This window comes from Herpailurus yagouaroundi, unplaced genomic scaffold, assembly GCF_014898765.1.
Source record: "Herpailurus yagouaroundi ecotype Mexico unplaced genomic scaffold, PumYag 210, whole genome shotgun sequence".
NCBI lineage: Eukaryota > Metazoa > Chordata > Mammalia > Carnivora > Felidae > Herpailurus > Herpailurus yagouaroundi.
This window is the reverse complement of record NW_024412441.1, coordinates 276,864-297,613: the sequence shown is the minus strand read 5'-3', so window position 1 is coordinate 297,613 and position 20,750 is coordinate 276,864. Positions and strand designations below refer to the sequence as shown.

The 20,750-nt window shown below is 38.4% G+C and overlaps 1 protein-coding gene and 1 non-coding gene across 3 annotated transcripts in view; both read right to left on the bottom strand.

Annotated features, from left to right (window-relative positions):
• Positions 1-20,750, bottom strand: part of USP34 (ubiquitin specific peptidase 34) — a 250,839-nt gene that overhangs the window by 199,766 nt on the left and 30,323 nt on the right. For both annotated transcript variants that reach the window (XM_040453637.1, XM_040453636.1), the window contains exon 2: positions 7,627-7,714. In XM_040453637.1, the coding sequence (XP_040309571.1) occupies positions 7,627-7,714 (88 nt within the window). The remainder of the gene's footprint in view (positions 1-7,626; positions 7,715-20,750) is intronic.
• Positions 6,641-6,787, bottom strand: LOC121016498 (U4 spliceosomal RNA). Its single transcript, XR_005784313.1, has one exon. It is a non-coding gene; the product is annotated as a U4 spliceosomal RNA (small nuclear RNA).

Genomic DNA, 20,750 nt, shown 5'->3' with positions numbered 1-20,750 from the left:
GAATATGGTTACATTTAAGAACAAGCTAGTAGGTTTAGAAAAACATACATAATAAAGGCCATATACGAAAAACTACCAGCTAACAACATACTCAATGGTGAAAAACTTAGAGTTTTCCGCCTAAGATGAGCATGTCCACTCTTACTTTTATTCAACATAGTAGTAAAAGGTCCTAGCCATAGCAATCAGATGAGAAAAAGCAATAAAAGGTATCCAAAATGTAAGGACGAAGTAAAATTCTCACTATTTGCAGATGACATGATACTACACATACAGAACCCTAAAGACTCCACCAAAAACTAGAACTGAAAAATGAATTCAGTAAAATTGCAAGACTGCTGCTCTGACAGTGCAGACCCTGCTTGGGATTCACTGTCTCCCTCTCTACCTGTGCTCTTCCCCCACTTGCATTTTCTCTCTCTCACTCTCTCAAAAATAAACAAACATTAAAAAAGAAAAGAAAAGAAATTCAAGACAACACAAAGAAATGGAAAGACATTCCATGCTCGTGGGTTCAAAGAACAAATATTGTTAAAATATTCATACTACCCAAAGCAATCTACACATTTAATGCAATCCCTATCAAAATACCAATGGCATTTTTCACAGAACTAGGACAATCCCCAAATTTGTATGGAACCACAAAGACCTCAAAAAGCCAAAGCAATCTTGAAAAAGAATAACAAATCTGGACGTATCACAATTCTAGACTTCAAGTTATATTATAAAGCTGTACTAATCTAAACAGTATGGTACTGGCACAAAAACAGACAAATAGATCAGTGGAATAGAACAGAAAGCCGAGAAATGAACCCATGATTTGAGGGTCAATCAATCTTCGACAAAGGAGGAGTGGGATAAAAATAATGGGAAAGGGCGCCTGGGTGGCGCAGTCGGTTAAGCGTCCGACTTCAGCCAGGTCACGATCTCGCGGTCCGTGAGTTCGAGCCCCGCGTCAGGCTCTGGGCTGATGGCTCAGAGCCTGGAGCCTGTTTCCGATTCTGTGTCTCCCTCTCTCTCTGCCCCTCCCCCGTTCATGCTCTGTCTCTCTCTGTCCCAAAAATAAATAAAACGTTGAAAAAAAAAATTTTTTAAAAAAAAAAAAAAATGGGAAAAAGACAGTCTCTTCCAACAAATGGTGTTGGGAAAACTGGACAGCTATGTGCAAAAGAATGAAACTAGACCATTTTCTTACACTATACACACAAACTCTAAATGGAGCAAGCACTTAAATGTGAGACCTGAAACCATAAATATCCCAAAAAGGGGCACCTGGGTGGCTCGGTAGATTGAGCATCTGACTCTTCATTTTGGCTAAGGGCATGGTCTCACACTTCATGGGATCAAGCCCCTTGTCAGGATCTGAGCTGACAGCCCAGAGCCTGCTTGGGATTCTCTCTCTTTTCCTCTTCCCCTCCCCAATGTGTAAACACATGCACCACCCCCCCGCCTCAAAATAAACATTTAAAAACAAAATTCCTAGGAGACCACAAGCAGTAATTTCTCTGACATCAGGCATAGCAACATTTTTCTATGTATGTCTCCTGAGTCGAAGGAAACCAAAGCAAAAATAAGCTATTAGGACTTCATCAAAATAAAAAGTCCCTGCAGAGATAATAAAACAATCAACAAAACTAAAAAAGGCAACCTGCTGAATGGGAAAAGATATTTGCAAATGATGTATCTGATAAAGGGTTAATATCCAAAATATATAAAGATCTTACAAAACTCAACACATACACACAATAACACAATTAAAAATGGGCAGAAGACATACAGATGACCAACAGACACACGAAAAGACATGTCATTACTTATCATCAGGGAAATGCAAATCAATACCACCATGAGCTATCACCTCAAATCTGTCAGAATGGCCAAAATCAAAACCATAAGAAAAAATTGCTGGCAAAGATGTGGAGAAAAAGGAACCCTCGTGCACTACAGGTGGGAATGCAAACTGGTACAGCGACTGTGGAAAATAGTACGTGGGCACCAGTTAAGTGTCCAACTCTTGGTTTCAGATCAGGTCATGATTTCATGGTTAGTAAGTTCAAGCCCCACATCAGGCTCCATGCTGACAGTGCAGAACCTGCTTGGAATTGTCTCTCTCCCTCTCTCTGTCTCTCTCTCTCAAAACAAATAAACTAAAAAAATTAAAAATTAAAAAAATAACAGTATGGAGATTCCTTAAAATATTAAAAATAGAACTACCCCACAATTCAGTAATTGCACTACTGGGTATTTACCCTAAGAATATGAAAACACTAATTCAAAAGGATATATGCATCTGTGTATTTATTGTAGCATTATTTACAACAGCCAAATTAGGGAAGCAGCACAAGTGTCCAAATAGGTAAACAGATAAAAGGGTGGCATATACATACACATGGATTATTACTCAGCCATAAGAAAGAATGAAAACTTGCCATTTCCAAGGACATGGATGGATCCAGAGAGTGTAATGCTAAGCGAAATTAAGTCAGTAAGAGAAAGACAAATACCATAGGATTTCACTCATAAATGTAATTTAAGAAACAAAACAAACGGACAAGGGGCGGGGGGGGATGACAAACCAAAAACAGATTCTTAACTAGAGAACCAATTGATGACTTTCATAGGGGAGGTGGGTAGAGGGATGGATGAAATAGGTGTAGGGAATTAAAAAAGAGTACACTTATCTTGATGAGCACTGAGTAATATGTAGAATTGTTGAGTAATATACAGAATTGTTGGATCACTATACTGTATACCTGAAACAAATTTGACACTGTATATTAACCATACCAGAATTAAATTTTTTAAAAAATGAAAAGAATTTTTAAAAAAGAACGTAACATAATAAAATCTATAAATGTCTAGCATAAAATACATAGCTCCAATTAAGAAAAAAATTTTAACTCAACATTCATGAGGAATCTACATGTCAAAACTAAATTAGTTTTTAACTTGCATTCTATAATTCCATCTAACAACATATATTCCAATGGATCTAATGTTTTTCCTGGCCTGGTGCTATGGAACACACGAAAACACCATTAATCCACGGTATCCAACCTCAGCAAAAGGTTTTTTTTATTTATGAACTAATTTATGAAAAGCACTACTTTATAAGTAATGGTCAATATCCATATCCCACTCAGTTTATCAATATCGCCAAATTTCTTAATGCCAAAAGAAAACATAGAGCCTTAAAGAGTGTAGAACATACACTCATCTATTCAAAAGCAACAGCTTCTAAAACTGTTCTTAAAGTTTACTGAGGCAGTTGGCTGGCTCAGTCAAAAGAGTATGCGACTCTTGATCTCGTGATCACAAGTTGAAGCCCCATGCTGGGTGCAGAATTTACTTAAAAACATAAAAGTTTACTAAAACAATGAAAAAATAAAAGCAATATCCTCAAACACTTATCAACCACAAATGGCAGGTATGAAAGACACAATTTTTAGCCTGAAAATAAGAAAACCGATAGAACCTCACCCTTGCTGGTACCCAGAATTCTTTCAGGAGAGAAAACATGAAATAAAATTTAAAAGTAGACTTTGTAGGAAACAGTAAGAGCCTTGAATGTCTGGTAAGGAATGTGGAATTTACAAGACAGAAACCTAAGCCTGTTTTGTGGTAAGTTCTAAACAAGTCCAAAAAAAAAAAAAAATAGGCACCATTGTTATCAGCCAACGCTTTTATCATCCATGGTATTACTTTCAGACCTTTATATGCTCTTTTCTTAACTGGTATTCTTTAATTTATTGTCTTAATCTTCTCTGCCTACTTTGAATTAGTCTTCCTCCCATTCCATTCCCAGTTGCAATAATAAAATAAATAACAACTTTTTAAACTAACATATACAATTTCCCTGACTACGGCTCAGATCATGATCTCATGGTTCGTGGGTTTGAGCCCCATATCAGACTCTGTGCGGACAGCTTGGAGCCTGGAGCCTGTTTCGGATTCTATGTCTTCCTTTCTCTCTGCCCCTCCCCTGCTCATGCTCTCTCTCTCTCTCTCTTCTCAAAAATAAACATTTTTTTAAATATATTAAAACAATTTTTTAAAAATGATGACAGATAATACCTGAGGACATGGAGAGACTGATTTTTCATACACAGTCAACTATAATCAGACTCTAAAATATAAATGTAATAAAATCATATTTTGTAAAATTTTAAACTGTATAGTTCACAAGTTCATGCCAGGGCTATACCAAAAAATTACCAGTTGTTACTCTGGGTGGTAGCATGCCTTTTTGTTTTACACGTTGATTCTCTATTTCCTCAAAGTTTACAATGTTTATTTAAATAGGAAGATAGGAAGAAAAATACAAAATATTAATACAGCTGTAATTCTCATAAATATTAAATTCTTATCAATACACTATTTTTAATGTGAACATACTCCTTTACCTATATTCTAGTCAATATATTAAAATAATGATTCTTGGTCACTGATAATCTTATGAAGGCTATTAATAGTACTTTTCTCCCAGAAAACCTATTAGGAACATTTTGTATGAAATGTCATGGGTTCAATAGTGTGCTAAGGTACATTTATGGACTACCATAATCATGGGTCACCAAGTTAACAATCTCTTTTGAAGATTAACTGTGCCTTATTAATTGCTGTTTATCACCCACAAGAACCATCATCTTAATCTAGGCAACAATATTTTCTCATGCCTAAGAAAAAGACTGTGGTGAGGCGCCTGGGTAGCTCAGTCGGTTAAGTGTCTGACTTCCATTCAGGTCATGATCTCGCAGGTCATGAGTTAGAGCCCCAAGTCAGGCTCTGTGCTGACAGCTCGGAGCCTGGAGCCTGCTTAGGATTCTGTGTCACCCTCTCTCCCTGCCCCTTCGTGCACGCGCGCTCTCTCTCTCTCTCAAAAATAAATAAACATTAAAAAAAAGAAAAAAATGAGAAAGAAAAGAAAAAGACTGCAGTGGGTGGGAGGGACAAGAAGAGAATAGGCAAAACTTTTTATCACAAAATACTGTGATCCACCTGGGTATTTTATTATCAATCCTCTCTTCCTTAGCATGAACAATGAAGACTTTAACATTCTACTTTTGGGTATTTTTTACTACCAGCTAAAAACTGTTCATACTTGGGGCGCCTGGGTGGCTCAGTCGGTCTTAATAAGTGTCCGACTTCAGCTCAGGTCACGATCTCGCGGTCCATGAGTTCTAGCCCCGCGTCGGGCTCTGGGCTGATGGCTCACAGCCTGGAGCCTGCTTCCGATTCTGTGTCTCCCTCTCTCTCTGCCCCTCCCCCGTTCATGCTCTGTCTCTCTCTGTCTCAAAAATAAATAAAACGTTAAAAAAAAAGTTAAAAAAAAACTTAAAAAAAAAACCTGTTCATACTTACCAATATGTGAATAGAATTTTAGATGTTAGAAATTATTTTCTAGTTCAGCTTTTCAAACTTTAGCTTATATAACATTCAATGTATATCATTTGCTAAACTAAATTTTAACAATTTTAATTAAAATAGGTGTTTATTAAGATCTTTTATCAGAGGGGCACCTGGGTAGCTTAGTTGGTTAAGCAACCAACTCTTAATTTTGACTCAGGTCATGATCTCAAAGTTCATGAGTTCAAGCCCCACAACCAGCTCTGTGCTGACAGTGCAGGGCCTGCTTGGGATTCTTACACTCTCCCTCTCTCTCTGCCCCCTCCACACCTCCCCCACTTGCACTCTCTCAAAATAAATAAAACAAAACAAAAAAGATCTTTTGTCAGATACTAGGCTTAGCACTCTCTTTACAACCTAAGATAGTAGTACCTTTATTATTATTATTCTCATTCCACAGTAAGGAATTAAGAACTTACTTACAAGCTAACTAATCTGTCATAATTATCTAGTAAACAGGTGATAAACAAAGACTTAAGGGGCACCTGAGTGGCTCAGTAGGTTGAGCATCCAACTTCGGCTTAGGTCATGATCTCACGGTTCCTGAGTTCAAGCCCTGCGTCAGGCTCTGTGCTGACAGCTTGGGGCCTGGAGCCTGCTTCGGATTCTGTGTCTCCCTCTCTGCTCTTCCCCTGCTCGCTCTCTCTCTCTCTCTCTCTCTCTCTCTCTCTCTCTCTCAAAAATAAAGATTAAAAAAAAATTTTTTTATAAAAAAAAAAAAGAAAGACTCCAAGCCACATCAACCTGGTTCCACAGCCACACTCTTAACCACTATAGTCTAGAACAAGAAGAGATAAAAGTTAAGAGGATCTCTGTAGTTTGGGGACAAACATCCTTTGATATTATGATAAAACCTACAAATTATGCCTAAAATCATATACATCAATACTTCCTTTGTAATTTCATTCCCATCCACATACTCTAGGTTAAAAATTCCTGATCTAAGGATTAAGAGTATACATCAATGATAAAAGTGGACTAAGAATGGAAAATGTAACTTCCACCCAGCACCACCAATAGCTAGAGGTGAAACATGAAAATCATTTCTCTGAATTTCACTTTACTTAGTGGCATAGCACATTGCCACCTCGCTGTAGTTACAGCAAATACATCCAAAAGTATAACTCAAATGCAACAATACTCAGCAAATCCTTTGGACTACTAACGTTAATTTTAAATCATTAACATTAGTATTAGGAAATATCCAATCATTTACTCTACCCATAAGGAAAGGAACAGAGGTGTTGGCAACCATTCCTAAACTTAGCCAAAAGTAAATCAGAAAAGAGACACCAGTAATAATGGCATGTAAGTTTTCAATCAGCCATAATCACGCCTCAGATAAACCTCACTGGCTACAATACTGCCACTGTGCAAAGCTTGGCATTTAAGTTTTAAATAACTACAATCTCAATCTTTTGTAGAACAAATATGTGTACCAATTTTACTGACAAAGAAGGAAAAAACATAAGAAAAACGGATTATTACCTAGAGCAAATGCTATTTGAAGATAAACTCTATGATCAGCTCGACTGTGAACCTCAGGACATTTATTTACGTTAAATGCATTTAAAATGTTCACTAATCATTGCACACAAAGCTTCAAACATTCTTTACCCATAAGAAAAAAATTTTTTTCTACCCATAAAAATTTTAGGACTAATGGGACAGGCAAACAAGTAAAAAAGAATCTTTAGCCATGACAGACTAACATCATGTTGAGAGAACAGGAATTTACAAATTCCTGTTACAAATTTTGATTCTATATATATTCTCAATATATGTATTTCTTAAAAATTGGACTAATACACCTATTTATTATGCAAATGGAACAAATAAGAAGTGGCCTCCACAAGGGTCAAAGTGTCCACTACCATAGAACTGATTTTTGTAACAGATTAATTTTGTTATAGGTCTCAATCTATGCCATAAAAATTCTTTTATCTCTCAAAATAATTACTGTTAGAATTTCATTCACTCTATTTCTAAATAATGAAAGAGGAGTTAAAGAACCTGATTTTTATTCTCATGTTTTAAAAATAAAACCATCAGTGGCCTCATGTTTAAGAAGGGAAGAAGATTTAATAAATATCGATCAACTGTCACTTAATGACCAAAGGTATACAATCGAACATCCTAAAAAGTAAATTTCATGACAACCAATGCCAATTTAAGGTACAACTCACAAAGTTAGTCTTTAAAGTACTTAAAGATGCATACCTCTGTGTCCAGGAATTGATATAAGCAAATATTTTGAGAGTATGTTCCTTTCTGAGCTGCAGTCCATCACCACCTTCTATATCTGATACTGAAATAAAGTAGAAAAAATACTTTTTAAAATTAGGAATAAATAATGTTAAACCAGTATTAAAGACAATACTTACAAAAAAAAAAAAACAACCTAGATTTACAAGTGCAAATATTTCAGATATTTTTAACAGATGTATTGAAGGAGTGAGGGAGAAGACACTTTGCCAGTTATTCTAATGTTGTCTCTCTACTTCAAATCCACCTTCTGTTCTATGCTTTGTGATGATGAGGCTGGAACTCTGCAAGCTATATTTTTCATCTCCAGCTGGCTTCCTGTTAAGATCTTCCTCCACTGCCTGCATGGCACTAAAAGACTAGAAGGCAGGAGGAGACCACGAAATGTTAGTCACTCAGAAGCAGCACTGATTCCAAAGGGCAGCTTCCAAGAACCAATCTCATGGTACTCCTCTCAGAGGTACAAGAAATAGCCAAGTAGCATCTCTTAACTTTAAATCTGAGCTTCCTTCACAGGGCCCACTTCTAAGTGACTCTGAGTGACTCTTAGATTCTGACAACCCTCCTCCTTTGTTTCCCCAGGCTTCAGGGAAGAGCTGCTTCCTCAGTTATCGTAGTTGTTGTCATTCATCTTCATCGTCGTCTTCCTCATCATCTCTGGTTGTCCTCCTGGTCCCATTCATTCTTTAAACCTCTAACATTTGTATAAGTACTTCTCTTTAATAAACTGCTTCTTCAAGCCCCTGACTGGACCTTGATTAACATACTGGCATTTCATATACAGTATATACAACTATAAAAGGAATCCAAAGTTAAATCCAGAAGGGAAAAGTGTTTTCAAAAACTACAGTTTGCCTAATGGTCCAAATCAGTGTTCTAATGTAAAATGTTTAACTGTGTAAGACTGAAGTCAGCAAACTTTTCTTTAATGGGTGAGAAAGCAAATATTTTAGACTTTGCAGGCCATACAGTCTCTTTCACAACTAAGCAGCTCAGCCATAGTATTTTGAAAGGAGCCACAGACCATATGTAAACAAACGAGCATCAGCCATGTTACAAAAACAAGCAGCTGACAAGATGTGGTACACTGGGCCATGGTGTGCCAACTCCATTCTAGACAAAGTCCAACAAGATAATATCACCCTCAGCATTTAAGTCTTCACTGTATCTAAAAGTCATACATTCATATATTTTTTGAGTACCGTATACCCTCAGTAGTAAATATCCGACGGTAAATGAAATGGTAACAGTCCCCACTTTATGGAACTTAGTCAAGTGATGAAGAGTAAGGACAAAAAGAGGTGAATGAGTAAGTAAAATTACTCACATATTTTGTGATAAATGCTAAGAAGAAACCAAGTAGAGTACTGTGTATCAAATATAAGCATAACCCACCGCAGAATGAAGAAGTCAGGAAGAGAGTCTCTAAGTAAGTGATTTGTAAGCAAAAACCTGATGTTAAGAGTTCAGAAATTAAAAAGAGAAAGAAAAAGAAACGAAAGCACTATGTGTAAAGAAGCTCATGTTTGTTTATTTATTTTGAGAGAGTATCTGTGCACAGGAGGGACAGAGAAAGGGGGAGCAGGGGAGACAGTGAGAGAGAATCCCAAGCAGACTCCACTATACTCGCGTCTTGCCGTGTCATGGAGGAGGAGGAGCCCAACACGAGGCTCAAACTCAAAAACCTTGAGATTGTGACCTAAGCTGAAATCAAGAGTCAACAGCTCAAATGACAGAGCCTTCCAGCCACTCCAAGTTCATGTTCAAAGAGAATCCCCAGGATGATGTGAAGGGAGATCCAAGACAGACTACTGTGCACACATCCCAAGGATACTAGTTCAAATAGGATCAAGAGAATAAAAGGACCGGGATGCCTGGGTGGCTTAGTCGGTTAAGCATACGACTCGATTCATGGTTCCTGGGTTCAAGCCTCGCACTGGGCTCTGCACTGGCAGCACAAAGCCTGCTTGGGATTCTTTCTCTCCCTTTCTCTGCCCCTCTCCTGCTCGTGCTCGCGCGCTCTCTCTCTAAATAAAACATTAAAAAATTTTTTAAAAGAGATAATAAAAGGACTTTAGATAAGATGGTTCAGAGGGGAGGGGATTAAACATCTACTTTACATGTAATTTAGTCTCTTAAAGATTTTTAAAACATCTCAAGCTTGCAGGGGCAGACAAACTCATGCATACAAATTGGCAACTACTAATTACAGGAATGAAAGACACTGTACAAGAAATGTAACTACAGTATAATACTCTGCTCAAGAGTGAGTATTTACATGATCCTAATAATATAAATACACAATACTAATTCTAAAACAATTGGAAAGAGGTGGCAAGGGTAAAAAGGCTAATTCTTTGGGGTGTCAGGGTGGCTCAGTTGGTTAATCATGTGACTTCAGCTCAGGTCATGATCTCACCATTCATGAGTCCAAGCCCCGCATCAGGCTCTCTGCTGTCAGCACAGAGCCCACTTTGGATCCTCTATCACCCTCTCTCTGCTCTCCCCGACTTGCACTCTCTCAAAAATAAACAAAAAAAATATTTTTAAAAAATGCTAATTCTTCCATAAATGGACATAAACAGACCAACAAATCTTTCATAGGAGCAGGTCAACAGTTGAAAATACCTATTAACATGTAACTATATAATCTTGTTACACAGGAAGGTAAAATCTAGGGGGGAAAATCAGATAAAACAGAAAGTAATTACCTCTAGGAGAGAAAAAGTAGGACTGCTGGTAGAGACTGCTGAGTTTTGTTACAAGCCTGGCAAAACTATATGACATTTCAAATAAGGCACATATTATTTAATTAAAATTAAAACAGGGGTGCCTGGCTGGCTCACTCAGTGGACCACATGACTCTTGATCTTGGGGCGATGAGTGTGAGTACCACTCACAGAATAGTTGGATACCAAGATTTCCTAACAATAAAAAAATCATGGGGCACCTGGGTGGCTCAGTGGTTAAGCGTCTGACTTAGGCTCAGGTCATGACCTCACATGACCTTGTGGGTTCAAGCCCTGCATCAGGCTATGCTGACAGCTCGGAGTCTGGAGCCTGCTTCAGATTCTTTGTCTCCCTCTCTCTCTCTCTCTCTCTCTCTCTCTGCTCCTCCCCCATTTGTTCTCTCTCTCTCTCAATCAAAAATAAACAAACATAAAAATAAAAAAATAAAAATAAATAAAAAAATTAAAAAAACTTCAGGGCGATTGGGTGGCTCAGTTGGTCAAGTGTCCAACTCTTCATTTCAGCTCAGGTCATGATCTTTCTGTTGGTGGGATCAAGCCCCACAGCAGGCTCTGTGCTGACAGTGAAGAGCCTGCTTGGGATTCTCTCTCTCCCTCTCTCTCTCTGCCTTTCTCCCCATATAAATAAATAAACTTTAAAAAATAAAATAAAAATCTTTTAAAAAATAAAAACAAAAAAGGAACAAGGGCCCATTATCCAGAACTTAATTTTTTTCTTAAAATTTTATTATTAAGGTTTTTAAAATTTATTTATTTTGTGAAAGAGAAAGAGAACAAACAAGTGGCGGAGGGGCAGAGAGAGGGGAAGAAAGGATGATAGAGGAGCCCAAGCAGGCTTCACATCATCAGTGCAGAGCTCAACCCAGGGCTCGAACACACAAACCATGAGATCATGACCTGAGCCAAAACCAAAGGACATTAAACCAACCGACTGAGCCACCCAGGCACCCCTGTATTTTTATTTTATTTTTTAAGTAATCTCTATGCCTCATGTGGTGCTCAAGCTCACAACACCAAGATCAAGAGTTGCATACTCTACCAACTGAGCCAGTCAAGCGCCCCAGAAGATATTTCTTATAAACAGCATTCATACTATACCTATTTCAGGACTGACATTAAAGTTTAAATATCAACCATATGTATTCCTTATTCTTGGGCAGTTTGCAAAAATATACTGTAAGGCAAAACTTTAACTGGAGGAAGGGAGTCTTTAAAAAAAAAATAAGTCATGCCTGGGTGGCTGACTTTGGCTCAGGTCATACTCTCACAGTCTGTGGGTCAGAGCCCCACATCGGGCTCTCTGCTGACAGCTCAGAGCCTGGAGCCTGCTTCAGATTCTGTGTTTCCCTCTCTCTCTCTGCCATTACCCCACTCACGCTCTGTCTCTCTCTCTCTCTCTCAAAAACAATAAATAAATACATAAATAAATTAATTAAAATTAAAATTAAGACTAGTTTTAGTTGAGTAATAGAAGAACCCAAACAAATGAGTAAAATGAAAAGTACTATCTATTAGAAAGTAAAGGGGTATGGTCGCCTGGGCAGCTCAGTCAGCTGGGCATCCAACTTCAGCTCGGGCCATGATCACATGGCTCATGGGTTCGATCCCTGCATGGGGCTCTGTGCTGACAACTCAGAGCCTGGAGCCTTCAGATTCAGTGTCTCCCTCTTTCATCTGCCCCTCTCCCACTCATACCCTGTCTGTCTGTCTCTCTCTCTCTCTCTCTCTCTCTCTCTCAAAATTAAACATTAAAATTTAAGTAAAGGGGTATTTAGGTTAATAAACCAAATCTCTATGCATCAAAATGTCTAGCATACAAATTCAAAATGATTAATGATAAACTTGTAAAAGGATACAGTATAATACCATTTGTTAACTTTTAACCAACTGTCTTGTATGGACTCATGTACAATTACAGAATAATTACATACACTGTAATGATACACATCCTCATCAAGAGAAAGGTCCCATCTGGGTAAAAAGATACAAGGATAGGCAAGAAGTACTTTTAGCTGTATCAATTTTTATTTTTTTTATGAAAGCCAATATAAAATATTAACGGACATTAAATTTGGCAAGCACATGTATATCTAACTATTAGGGTTTTTTTTTTTAATGGGTCTAACCTATTTTCATAATTAATTTTTTCCAGTTAAATATGCCAGATTCAACATACCCTTTTCCTTCCACTTCCTCCCCAAAACTCTACTAAAACAACAAAAGAAAAGTAACATGCAAGGGCAAAAACAACTAAACGTGTAATAAGAGGACACCTGACTTATTAGTAAAACCACCCTTATTAGTAAAACCAACCAGAGACTGAGGAACAGAAATAGGCTAATTTTTTTCCCGTGAAACCTCAGAAAAGCTCAGGAATTGGAAACATGGAATACCTCTGACAGCAGGAATACAGGTTGAGCTAAAAGATATTAAAATCTTATTAAGAAGGGGCGCCCGGGTGACTCAGTAGGTTAAGCGTCTGATTTCAGCTCAGGTCATGATCTCACAGTCCGTGAGTTCGAGCCCCACGTCGGGCTCTGTGCTGACAGCTCAGAACCTGGAGCATGCTTTGGATTCTGTATCTCCCTCTCTCTCTCTGCCCTTCCCCTGCTCATGCTCTGTCTCTTTGTCTCAAAAATAAAAAAAAATTTTTTTAATTAAAATAAATAAATAAAATCTTCTTAAGAAGCAGTTAAGACATCCCCTCAATTCCCCCTTCATACACACACACACAGACATACACACACACCACACACTCTCCAAACAATTATGTTTTCTCTCTGGAGATGCTGAACCAGAAAGATCTGGTTCGGGAAACCATGCAGCTGAAAGCCATGAGTGTCATATTGAAAACATGTATATGTCTCTGTACAAGCATTTCCTAGTATGTCACATAAGCATTCCTGAGAAGACTCATGTGATACAAAATCTTGCCCTAAGGAATAATAAGGCTGGGGCGCCTGGCTGGGTCAGTTTGTGGAACATGTGACTCTTGATCTTGGGAGTCATGAATTCGAACCCCACATTGGGTGCTGAGATTAGTTAAAAATAAAATCTTAAAAAAGAAGAAGAAGGCTAACAACAATAAAACAAGGTTAGGAGCAAACTATTCAAACCTATGAAACTTTATGGCCAGACCACTGATAAAAAAAAGTAACTGTCTGATTTAAAATTTAAAAAATACTAGCACAGTTAAATCCCCATTGGCATTTGCATCAAACCAGTGTCAGTCAATATTCTGCAGATTTAATGCCTCATCTTTTGATATAAAGAGGCCTGAGGGCATTCAATTCTAATAATGATTTCCCCCCAAAATTAAAAACTGAACATAACCATTCTCGTGAATCCATCACCTTAATGACTTCACACCTACTTCACCTTGTCCACAGCTTTACAAACTAGAAAACAGAGGGGTCCATGAAGGCAACAAACCAATCACTATATGCACAAGAAGGCATTTCTTTTTTTTTTTTTTTAATGTTTGTTTATTTTTGAGAGAGCGAGCGAGCACGAGCAGGGGAGGGACAGAGAAAGAGAGAGAGAGAGAAAGAGAGAGAGACAGAGACAGAGACAGAGACAGAGGAGACAGAGAATCTGAAGCAGGCTCCAAGCTGTCAGCTCAGAGACCAATGTGGAGCTTGAACACCACGAACAGTGAGATCATGACCTGAGCTGAAGTCAGATGCTCAACCGAGTCACACAGGAGCCCCTAAGGCATTTCTTAAGACTGTCAGCTTTATTATAGTTTCTTCATGCACTAATAGGATCTTCTATTTATTTCCCCCACACAACCAACACCCCAGGGTCTTCTCTTTAATCATACGAGAGCTTGCATCAATCACTGTAAAACATTAATACGAAGGGGGGAAATCCCCTAAAAACCAGTAAGAATGTTACATTTTTATTAATATTATTCCTCTAATTGTGTATGAGCTTAATTTTTGTCTAAAAAGAGAATACCTTGTTCTAGATCAAACTATATACTCAATGTTGAGCCTTATGGCACTTTTCCCCTACTCAGCTCCAGAAATTCTGGTAGTCCAAGCAGGAGGTTGAAATATTCTTCTCCAGTAATACTAGCTGGACCAAGACACGTAAAAACAATCCTTTTGACCAGGAAGATAAGGAAAAGGCATAAGGCAGAAGTATATGCCAAACAAAAGCCTAACAAGGTAACAACACTTGATAACCTGCAAGCCAAACATACACCATCTATCAGGGAGAAGTTTCTGACAACAAATCCATTACAGAATAAAATATATTGGGGAAAGAGATAAGGCAACTACTAAAAACAAACTCTTGGTTTGTAGATTTCAATAGCAAGCCCTCCAACCCCATGAACTGAAGCAATGATACAGATGGAAAAGAGGAGAAGGGGTGGAGGGCTCTCAGGAAGTAGGATTCTCCGGCGCCTGGGTGGCTCAGTCAGTTAAGTATCCAACTCTTGATTTAGGCTCAGGTCATGATCTCATGGTCTTGGGATCGAGACCTGAATCAGGCTCTGTGCTCAGCATGGAGTCTGCTTAAGATTCACTCTCTCTCCCTCTGCTCCTCCCCCACTTGTATGCATTCTAAAATTTAAAAAAAAAAATTTTTTTTTTAATTTTTTTAAAAGAAAGAAGGTGGGGCGCCTGGGTGGCGCAGTCGGTTAAGCGTCCGACTTCAGCCAGGTCACGATCTCGCGGTCCGGGAGCTCGAGCCCCGCGTCGGGCTCTGGGCTGATGGCTCAGAGCCTGGAGCCTGCTTCCGATTCTGTGTCTCCCTCTCTCTCTGCCCCTCCCCCGTTCATGCTCTGTCTCTCTCTGTCACAAAAATAAATAAACGTTGAAAAAAAAAATTTTTTTTAAAAGAAAGAAGGATTCTAATCCTCTTGCCAGAAACTTAGTGTTTAACTTTGCTCTTCTGTAGAAAGATTCTGAGAACAACAACAACAACAAAAAAAAAAAAAAAAAAAAAAGAAAATGTACCTAAGCCATTAAAAAATAAAAGAAGAAACCTGTAAGGAACTATATTACAACACTAAAGGGTCAACCACCTGACCGGGTAAAAAGAAACCATAGTACACAATGCCAGTTTTCCTTCCGCAGCCTACAAACACAGGGATCAGAATGGCTGCAACAATCCTATCTCTCCGTAACACAAAACACAGAGGACATACCTTGTGGAAAAGGCCTATGTGTAGTCAGACACCTGTCCTCCCCGCTAAGGCCCACCTAGCAGCCTAACAGTTCACCAACACAAGCTTTCCAATTCATTCCATTATATCTACCCCATAACCAGTAAGGGAAGGGAAGGACATGGTATTAGGGCCAGACAAACTAGAGCTCTCCAGCCAGAGAGCTAACATCATACTCAATGGTCAAAGACTGAAACCTCCTCTAAGATGGGGAGCAAGACAAAGTAGCCAAACTTTCACAAATTCCTTTCAACACAGTATTGAAAGTTTTAGCCAAAGCAACTAGGCAAGAAGAAACTGGAAAGAAAGAAGTAAAATTACCACTTGTTCACAGATTACATAATCTTACATGGAGAAAACTCTGAAAAGTCCACCAAAAAAACTTAGAATAAATGAATTCAATAAAGTAACAAGACACAAAGTCAACATACAAAAATCTGTTGCATTGCTATACAGCAAAAATGAACAATCAGAAGAGAAAATTAAGAACACAATTGCATTTATAATAGTATCAAAAGAATAAAAGACTTATGGGGCACCTGGGTGGCTCAGTCAGTTAAGCATCTGACTTGATTTCAGCTCAGGTCATGATCTCATGGTTCCTGGAATCAAGCCCATGTTGGGCTCTATGCTGGTAACACCAAGCCTGCTTGGCATTCTCTCTCTCCCCCTCTCTCTGTCCTTCCCCCGCTCACGTGCTCTCTCTCAAAATAAACTTCAAAAATAAAAAAAAAATAAAGGTCTTAGGAATAAACTTAACCAAAGAGCTACAAGACTTGTAAATTGAAAATCACATCACTGAAAGAAATTAGTGACAAATAAATAGAAATCTCACATTCATGAATTGGAAGATTTAACATTGTTAAATCTCAACATTGCCCAAAGTCAATACAATACAATCCCTATCACAGTCCCAATAATGGGGTGAGGAGCACAGTTTTCTTGCAAAAATAAAAAGTTCCACCCTAAAGTTCATATGGAATTTCAAAGGACCCCAAACAACCAAAACAATCTTGAAAAAGAAAAAAGTTTGAAGAATCAACACTCTGATCTCAAACTTAAGTACACAAATCAAAACCACAAGGAGATATCACTTCATACCAATTAGGTTGGCTACTATTTAGAAAAAATAATAACAAGTATGGGCAAGGATGTACCTAAACCACTGTGCAGTTACCAGGAATGTAAAATGGTATAACTGCTATGAAAAATAGTAGTTACTCAAAAAACAAAAAGAAAACAAAACAAAAAAACAGGGGGTGCCTGGCTACCTCCATTGGTGGGTGAAGCATACAACTCTTTGCTTCACCATACAACTTTTTGCTTTTCCACAACTCTGTGGGGCCGAGTTTGAGCCCCACATTGGGTGTAGAGATTACTCAAACAAACAAAAAAAATTAAACACACAATTACTTATGATCCAGAAATCCCATTTCTAAGTGTATATATTTTTAAAAATTGAGGGGCACCTGGGTGGCTCAGTTAAACCTCCTTATCTTGGTTTCAGCTCAGTTCAGGACCTCATAGTTCATGACATTAAGCCCCACATCCGACTCTGTGCTGACAGTGCAGGGAGTGCTTAGGATTCTTTCTCTTCCTCTCTCTCTGATCCTCCCCTGTTCATGGTCAAGCATGCACTAAAATCTCTCACGCTCTCTCAAAATAAATATTTTTAAAAAAGAACTGAAAACTGAATCTCAAAGAGATACTTGTATACCTACCTTCATAACAATTCACAACAGGCAAAAGGTAGAAGCAACCCAAATGTCCAACAGATGAATAAACAAAATAAGTGTATATATACACAGGAATATTACTCAGCCTTAAAAAGGAAGGAAATCACACACTACGACATGAATGAACTTTGAGGATATTATGCTAAGTGAGGCAGTTGCAAGAAGACAAATACTTTATGATTATTATTCTGCTTAAATGAGATATCTTGTGTAGGCAAATTCATAGAAACAAAGTAGAATGGTGGCTGTCAGGGAAATGAGTCAGCTTTCAACATGAAAAAGTTCTAGAGATCTGTTGCACAACAATGACAATATTCTTAACACTACCAAACTATACACTTAAAAATGGTTGTAATGGGGGAGGAGAAGGGGGGACCTAGGTGCCTCAGTGGGTTAAGCATCAGACTTCAGCTCAGATCATGATCTCATGAGTTCAAGTCCCACATCAAGCTCTCTGCTGTCAGCATGGAGCCTACTTTGGATCCTCTGTCTCCCTATCTGCCTATCCCCTGCTCACGCTCTCTCTCTCAAAAATAACATTTAAAATAAAATTTAATTTAAAAAATGGTTGTGATAGTAATTTTTGTTTTTTACAATTAAAAACATTAATAAAAAAAAAAGATAGGGAAACTCAGACTGCAGTTTAAAAGAAGCCACTGATTGGGGCACCTGGCTGGCTTACTCAGGCATCTGACTCTAGATTTCAACTCAGGTCATGATTTCACGGTTCTTGAGATCAAGCCCTGCATCAGTCTCTGCACCGATAATGCATAGCCTACTTGGGATTCTCTCTCTGCCCCTCTCCCTCTCTCCCTGCCTCCCTCTCTCTCTCTCTCCGCCCCTCCTGTGCTCTCTCTCCCACAAAATAAGTAATTTTTTTTTTAAATGGAAACAGGAATGAAAGAATTACATACTTTAAAAAAGAGAGCGAGACATCAGTGCCTGCAAACTGCAGAGTAGCTAGAATCTATAGAATTAGAACAGGTAGGTCACCCAACAAAACACAAAAAGTAAAATGAACAAAAACAAATTATTCAGAGAGCCTCAAACTAGAAACAAACGGAGTGTTCAAAGAGTTGATCAATTTATATACGTAGAGAGAAATCTCCATAAGGAATTCTATTCAGCAATAAAAGTCAAAAGACTACCAGTACACTAAAAAACAATAGTTTATAACCATACGCTAAATGAAAAAAATGCCAAATACAAACAGTACATGAAATTTATTTCCACTTTAATGTAACTATACGAAAGACAAACCTAAGTATGGTTGGCATAAAGCATGTCAGTGAAGAGTGATGGCATCAAAACAGCAAAACAGGAGTTTTCTACCATCTTCCTCAAAGAACACTGATTTTGACTATCACCTATGAACAACAGTGGCTTTGTGTAAGTCTGGGAGTCCAGGGAAGTTCCAGCACAGCACTGGAACAAAAATAAATCCAAAACTGAACACATTGAAAAGGGTAAAAGAAACAGTTTCACTGTACCTGGAACATTCTTTCCCTCTAGTCTCCACAGTATAGTGCCAAGAGAGATGTTCTTAATCTGTGATTTCTCCCGTGGGGGAAAATGAGAGCATGTAAGTGAGCACCCAGCTTCCCTGGTTGTGCATTTTCATTCTTACCCCACCCAGAATATTGACATTCACAACATAACTAGGGAGGAGGGGAGTGCCTGGAAGAACAGCAGGACTCTCAAAGAACATAAAATGAGATATGGATCCTACTAACTGCAATGCAGACTTCATCAGGAAGCCCACTCACAAATTGCCTTGTCTGAAGATGCCGCCACCTGGTAAATGGGCAGCCCCAACTCTCCACACACCTCACCCACAAACATACACTCTCACCCTGTGGCTGGCTCCCTGTGTTCACCCCTAAGGACATATTCCAAGCATCTACAGATGGCTAGTAAGAAAGTGCAAAAAGCTACCCCGTCTCTTCTGAACTATGAGAAAGCATACAAACCTGAGAATTCAGCACTGCCCTACAGAAAGCAAGAGGCAGTCACACTTGATTCAGCTTTGCATGATCAAGAGAAGGCATACAAACTTAAAAATCCCCTCCAAGAGAAAATAAGAAATGAGGAACAGGCATATCCACAGCAAAGGTCTGAAAAAACTTCAGAATTCCTAACAAGGCTAACAGAAGGTATGTCTCTCCTGAAGCTAGTCATTAAAAACCCGAGGTGACGTCTTGTCAAATGCAAAAAGGGCAACTCAAAACTTCAAGGAACATGAAACAAGGAAACATTAAACCACCAAATAAACAATTACTTTTCCAGTAACCAATCCCAAAGAAATAGAGATCTCCAATCTATCTGATAAAGAATTCAAAACAGTTGTTTTAAGGAAACACAGAAAGAGGCACTGTCAGCACAGAGCCCAACGTGGGGCTCAATCACATGAACCATGAAATCATGACCTGAGCTGAAATCAAGAGCCAGATGCTTAACCAACAGAACCACCCACCCAGGTGCCCCCAAAAGTGAGATGTCTTAAAAAAGACATAGAAATTATAAAAAAAAAAAGAAACAAATTGTGGAACTGAATACAACGAATGAAACAAAAATGCAATAAAAGCAACGGTAGACTTGATCAAGTAGAAGAAAGAATCTGTGAAGAATAGGGGCAGGTCATTTTGAAATGATACATTTAGAAGAAATGAAAAAAGCCTATGGGAAGTATACATTAAAAGAAACAATCTATGCATTTTTGGCAAAGTCCCAGAAGGAGAAGAGAGGGAAAATGGGGCAGTACTTTATTTAAAGAAAACAGCAGTGAAGGAATACGTGGGTAGCTCAGTTGGTTAAGCATCTGATGTCGGTTCAGGTCATGATCTCACAGTTCGTGGGTTCAAGCCCTACATTAGGTTCAGTGCTGTCAGTGCAGAGCCTGCTTCAGATCCTCTGTCTCCCTATCTGCTCTTCCCCCAATGTGCGCTCTCTCTCTCTCTCAAAAAAAAAAAAAATATTTTTAAAAAGTATCTTCAAACAAAAATGGAAATACAACATACCGAAACTTACATGCAGCAGAACAAGTCCTAAGAGGAAAACTTACAGTGAGAAATGCTACATTAAGAAAAAGAAGGCAAACCATAAGAGACTCTTGGATACTGAGAACAAACTGAGGGTTGATAGGGGGTGGGGGAGAGGGGAAAGTGGGTGATGGGCATTGAGGAGGGCACTTATTGAGGAGGGCATTGAGGATGAGCACTGGGTGTTGTATGGAAACCAATTTGTCAACAAATCATACTAAAAATAAATACCTACCTACATACATACATACAAAAGAAAGACAGAAAGACAGAAAGACAGAAGGAAAAACAGAAAGAAAGACAGAAAGAAAAACAGAAAGACAGAAAGACAGAGAAAGAAAGAAAGAAAGAAAGAAAGAAAGAAAGAAAGAAAGAAAGA